We start from the raw sequence: 6,846 nt of genomic DNA on the forward strand, positions 1-6,846 counted from the left end.
ATCATTAATACTGTCATTATCATTATAATAACAAAAAATAATGATAATAACAATGATAATAAAAATAATAATGACACAAAACAACAATGATAATAAAAATAATGATAATAATAATACTAATGATAAAGATAAAAATCGTGATTATAATCATGATAAAAATAATAATAATAATAATGATAATAAATGTGAAATTAGTGACAATAATAATAACAATGATAATGATGATGATAATAAGAATAAGAATAAACAAATAATGATAAGGATAATAATAATGATAATAATAATAATAATGATACTGATAATAATAACAATCACAATAATGATAATAATAACAAAAATTATACAAATAAAAATGATAACAATAATATTCATGGTAATGATATCATCATTATTATAACTATTATCATTATTATAACTATTATCATTATTATTTCTATTATCATTATCATCATCACTATTACTATCACCATCATCATTACTATTATCAATATCATTAGTATCATCAATATCATCATAACTGCTAGTGCTTTTGTTATTAATATATCATAATCATTATTGTTACTATTATTATTATCATCATTATTGTCATTATTATTATTATAGTCATTATCATTACTATTGTTATCATAATCACTACTACTACTGCTACAACTATCATTAAAATAATTATCACCATCATTATTAGTATTACAATAATAATAATACAATAAAAAACAATAATAAAAATCATCTTTATTTTTATAATCGTTATTATTGTCATCATCATCTTTAACATTATTATTGCCATATCATTAATATTCTTATTTTCATTTATCATTATAATCCTTACCATTACTGATATCATTATCATTAGTATCATGATTATCTCTACCATTATCTATATCGTTACCATTAGTACCAACATTATTGATATCATTATCATGATTGTTATCATTGTTATTATCATAAATTGTCATTATCATTATCATTAGCATTTTCATTATCATTACCACTGTTATTACTATTATTATTACTACTAATGATACTGTTATTATCATTATCATAATCATCATTATTATCATTATCATTACTATGATCATCATTAGTATCATCTTTATCATTATCACTGTTATTAATATTACTTTTATTATGAAAATTATAGTAATATTAATAGTAATATTATCATTATCATTGTTATTATTGTTAGAAGTAAAAGTCTCTGTTATTTTCTATTGTCATCATTATTAGAAGTAGTAGTTTTACTTTCACTAGTATCATTACCATCATCCTTATTGTTATTGGTATTATTATTAATACCATTACAATTGGAAACATCAGTGAGGACAATTAAACTGATAACAATAAAGATAAAAATAATGATAATAATGACAGCAACAATAATAATAATTATAATAATAATGATGATAAACATAACAATAATGATAACAGATATAGTAATAGTAATGACAATAACAATAATCATGATAATGATTAATAATGATAATAATGATTGCAATGACGATAACAAGGATGATTACAAAAATAACTAATTATAATCTTGATAATGATAAAATTAATAGCAATATACTGACAATCTATATCATAATTCTGACGATGATAACTAATAACAACTATAATGACAGTAGTGATAATGGCAATAACAATAATAATGATGATGAAAATAATAATGATAATAATAATTATTATTATAATAATAGTAATAATAATAATAATAGTAATAATAATAATAATAGTAATAATAATAATAATAACACTAGTGATAATGATAATGATAAGAATAATAATACAATTATAATCATGATAATAACATTAAGAATAACAGTAATAATAAAAAATAATGATAATAACTAATGATGATAATCAGAGTAATGATAATGATAATGAACATAATGAGATCAGTCATGGTAATAATGATAATAATATCTGATAACAATAATAATTTTAAAAATGATAATAATGGCAATAATAACGATGATAATACTACTAGTTATGATAATGATGAAACAAAATAAAAGTAGTAGAAATAATGTCAGTCATGATAATAACGATGATGATAATAAAGATAATACTGAAAATAGTAATAGTAATAATGATAATGATAATGATAATGATAATGATAATAATGATAATAATAACCATAATAAAAATAATCATAATAATAATAATGACAATAATATGGACAGAAGTACTTATGACAGTCGTATCAATGATAATAATGAGAGAAATAATGATAATAATAATGGCCATAATGATAATGATAATGGTAATAAGAATAAGAATAAAAGTAAGAATAGCAATATCAATAATGATAAAGATAATAATGATAATGACAATCGTGATATCAATGATAACAACGATGATAATGATGATAATAATGATGACGATATAAAAAAAGAATATAAAATAATTATTGTCATAAGGATAATAAAAATATCAATAATAGAAATAATAATGATAATGATAGCAATAATAACAATAATGATAGTAATGAAAATGTTAAACTACTAGTTATTATAATAATAATGATAATAATAATAATAATATCAACGATGAAAACAATAACAATAATGAAAATCGTAATAATGATAATAGTAATAGTAATAATTATTATTATTATCATTATAATAATAACAATAATAATAATAATAATAATAATAATAATAATAATAATAATAATAATAATAATAATAATAACAATAATAATAATAATGGTAATAATAATAATAATAATAATAATAATAATAATAATAATAATAATAATAATAATAATAATAATGATAATAATAATAATCATAATAACAATAATAATATTCATTACTACCATAATAATAATGATAATAGTAATAATAATGACAGTAATGATAATGATAATAATAATAAGAGTAGAAATAAAACCAATAACAATGATAAAATTAAATGATGATAATATCAATAACGACGACAATAATGATATTGATATCAGTAATAGCAATAATAATAGAAAAACAAAAACAAGAATATAAACAGCAATAATGATAACGATAATAACAATAATGATGATGATGATAATACCAATAAATAATGATGATAGTAATAATAATGAAATGGAAATATAAAAAAGTACACTAACAATAATATTGAGAATAATAATAACAGTAATGATAATGATGACAGTAATAATAATAACAGTAATAATAATGATAATGCAATATTGATGATTTCAATACGGCTACTGATATCAATAATATTAATAATAATAACAATGGTAATAATAATGATAATAATGAAAACGTTAATAATAATGATGATAATAACAATGATGATAATAATAATAATAATAACAATGATGATGATAATAATAATAATATCAATAATAATAATTGAATAACAATATTGACAGTAACAAAAAATTATGATAATTTTGATTTAAAAAATTAATAGTAATGATAAGTAGTAGTAATGATAAGAATGATAATGATAATGACACTACTACTACTACTAATAATAATGATAATAACAATAATGATAACAATAATAATAATAATAATGATAATGATAATAATGATAATGATAATAATAATGACAATGATAATGATGATAATGATAATAACAATAATAATGATTATAAGAATGAAAGTGCCATAAATAATGGAATAGTAGTGATACAGTGATATAAATAATTTAAGTAATAATGATAATAAGAACAATAAAAATAATGATAATGATAAAGACAATGATATTGATAAGAATGATATTTGATGATAATAACAATAATAGTAATAATAATAATCATGATAATTATGGATAATATCAATAATGATAACAATGATAATAATAATAATAATTATGCCAATAATAATAATAATAATAATAATAATAATAATAATAATAATAATAATAATAATAATTATCCTCATCATCACCATAATAACATCATAATAACAACAACAAAAATAATATCAATAATAATAACATAGATTATAATGAAAATAATGAATAATAATAATAATGATAATTATAATAATGATAACGAAAAGAAAATGATAAAAATATGATTATGATAATATCAATGATACTGAAATTAACATTATGATATATAGATAATAATAATAAAGGTGATAATGATGATTACAGTAATACAATGATGACAAAATAAGGGATAGTAATTATAATAATAATTATGATAATAGTAATCATCATCATAATAATAACAATAATAATGATAATGATAATAGTAGCAGTCTAATAGTAACAATAATTATACTGTTAACAATACTACTACTAATAATAACAATAATAAAAATGATAATAATAGTAATAATGATAATATTAAAGTTGATAATAATCATAATAATAAAAACAGTAACAGTAATGATGATGATGATGATAGTAATAATGATAACAATAATTATAATAAAGAACAACAGTAATAATGGTAACAACAATAACAATAACAACAATAATCCTTCTACTTATTGTTATAGTAATGATAGTGATAATAGAAATCATAAGAGCAACAACAACAATAAAAAAAACAATTGCTGTTAAAATATCAACCACAATAATGATAATATCAATAACAGTAATAATAATAACAATAACGATAAAACAGTAATAGTAGTAGTAGTAGTAGTACATGAACATTCCTCTCAGCAAAATATAATCTAATAATATCATGGTAATGTATGTATATAGTAATGCATCATGACTAAATCCAAAATAAGCAGTGAGAATAAAGAATAAAAAAAATGGAACGGTAACAAAAGTAAAAGTGGATAGAAGAAAGTTAAACTGCATATGATGTGACAAAGTAACGAAAACAAAATAAACGCGAAAAAAATGAACAAACAGAAGAATGAAAGTGACCAACGAAGAAAGAAAGAAAAAAAAGAAAGAAAAACGAGAGGAAAAAAAGATACCAAGAAAGTGACGAAAAAGACCCACTTGCTCCTCCGCTCCTGGGAAATCATTGTGGAAACGAAATGTACTTCCTAAATTACATGGAAATGAAGTACGTTCACCGCATATGTAATGAAGAAATATATCGAGAAAAGGTCAACTGTTGCTGAGGAAAGACAAAGGCTGAGCACGTGGTGATGGATGTTAGAAAGGAAGGAAAAGTTCATTATATTTATATTGTTTTTGTTTTGTGTCTCTCTCTGCCTTTAGATTTTTCTTTTCGAGAATACTATATATATATATATATATATATATATATATATATATATATATATATATATATATATATATATATATATATATATATATCCTATGACACAAAATGCACAGCTCAATAACAGACCACTTTGGCCATCACGTAGTTGACATTTTGACAATGTTGTTGCTTTGATGTCACAGGAGAAACGCAACCATAGATATACTACGGTTTAGTCTTCCTCTTTGTAAAGATCTAATATTCCTCACCGATGCCTTCCTTCACTGTCTCCACGACTTGGTGAATACTAATCTAACAGAATTTTGACATCCGCTCAAACTTCAGAAAGACGTAAAAGTTTCCATGATCGCAGCCATTCCAGCTTGTTCGAAACATTGAAAATAGTTAATTTCGGAAAGAAGCTTCGCATTTCCGTAAAGTGAAAATCGTTAAGGATTACAATCATAGGACATAAACTGAATATATATCATTATCAATGTGATACATTGATAATGATATATATTCAGTTTCTGTCCTATGATTGTATTTAGCATGTAACTACTTTAATACAACGATGAGAAAATATTACCCAAGCGTATCGGACAAGGAACGTAAACAAAGTGCGTGATTGGTCAAGGGCAAGTTAACCTTTGCTATGATTAGCTAATATTCGTGAAGGTATAAATTTCGACTACAGAGAGAGGTCTAGTGGCCAGGTACGATAAACACAGTATAGTTTGTCTATTTTCTAAATGGTTATATCGATATTTGTATAAGTATATATTTCAGACGCAATGTTGTGTTTCTGCATTTCTGTATCTATTAATCGAGTACCGCTTGAACTAGGTACTCTAAGGTTTGCCCGAGCAATTTGTCCATCTAAACTGGCCTTTTTGAACGGGCACCGCACGAGTAACCACAACACTAATGATAATAATGATAATGGTGGCAATGAACACAGCTATATACAGATATGGATATAGAAATAAGTCAGAAGAGTGGGAGCCCAACCCGTTGGAGGACGTATTCATTCTTAGCACCATTGCCTTACCTTGATAGGAGAAAGCGTGAACACGCCGTCTGATACTCTAAAAGCACACACAAATAGAAGGGACATCACAACAGACAGAGGAAAAGCATTAACTTGACTGACCTGGTAAAGTGTAAACCATCGGAGTTGCCACTTGTTGGAGTCTGAGGATCGCTTGTAGAGGTAGCCGGAGTAGTTGTGGTCATGCCTCGCCTTCTCCGCCAGCATGAGCACCTGGTTCTCGTTAATCCTGATCGTGCGCTGCATTTTGGGACTTAGCATTTTCACCGTGTGAGAGATTGTGGCGGTGGTGGTGCTCGTGGGGCTCGTGTTTGAACCGGGGCTGCTCGCGGCGGCCGCGGCGGGGCTGATGCAGCTCTCGCTGGCGCCCTTGCTCTCGCGTCTCTTGGGGTCTGCGTTGTCTTCTTCGACGGAGGCTGTGGCTGGGGGCGTGGCGGTGATGGTGGTGGTGGTGATGGTTGGGGTGTTGGAGGAGGCCTGAGCGCGCCTCGACGCCCACAACACGCGGTAGGCCTTATGTCACATCGTCGTGCGGTGGGACTTCATTCAGTATACAAATCTTGACGGACGCGGTACGGGAGAGGGGAGCACAGAACGACGAAGTCCTGCAGGACTCCCTTGTGACGCTAAAACTCTTTTAAGAGCCTTTCGTCTGGCAGAC

At 25.2% G+C, this 6,846-nt stretch overlaps 1 protein-coding gene across 3 annotated transcripts in view; it reads right to left on the bottom strand.

The window, feature by feature from the left end:
- The window catches only part of LOC113809709 (ras-specific guanine nucleotide-releasing factor 2), a 75,693-nt gene that overhangs the window by 68,316 nt on the left and 531 nt on the right, over positions 1-6,846 (bottom strand). For all 3 annotated transcript variants that reach the window (XM_070113855.1, XM_070113854.1, XM_070113857.1), the window contains exon 1: positions 6,288-6,846. This exon is cut by the window's right edge and continues 531 nt beyond it. In XM_070113855.1, the coding sequence (XP_069969956.1) occupies positions 6,288-6,446 (159 nt within the window). In that variant the 5' untranslated portion in view covers positions 6,447-6,846. The remainder of the gene's footprint in view (positions 1-6,287) is intronic.

The sequence above is a fragment of the Penaeus vannamei genome, chromosome 35 (genome assembly GCF_042767895.1).
Source record: "Penaeus vannamei isolate JL-2024 chromosome 35, ASM4276789v1, whole genome shotgun sequence".
NCBI lineage: Eukaryota > Metazoa > Arthropoda > Malacostraca > Decapoda > Penaeidae > Penaeus > Penaeus vannamei.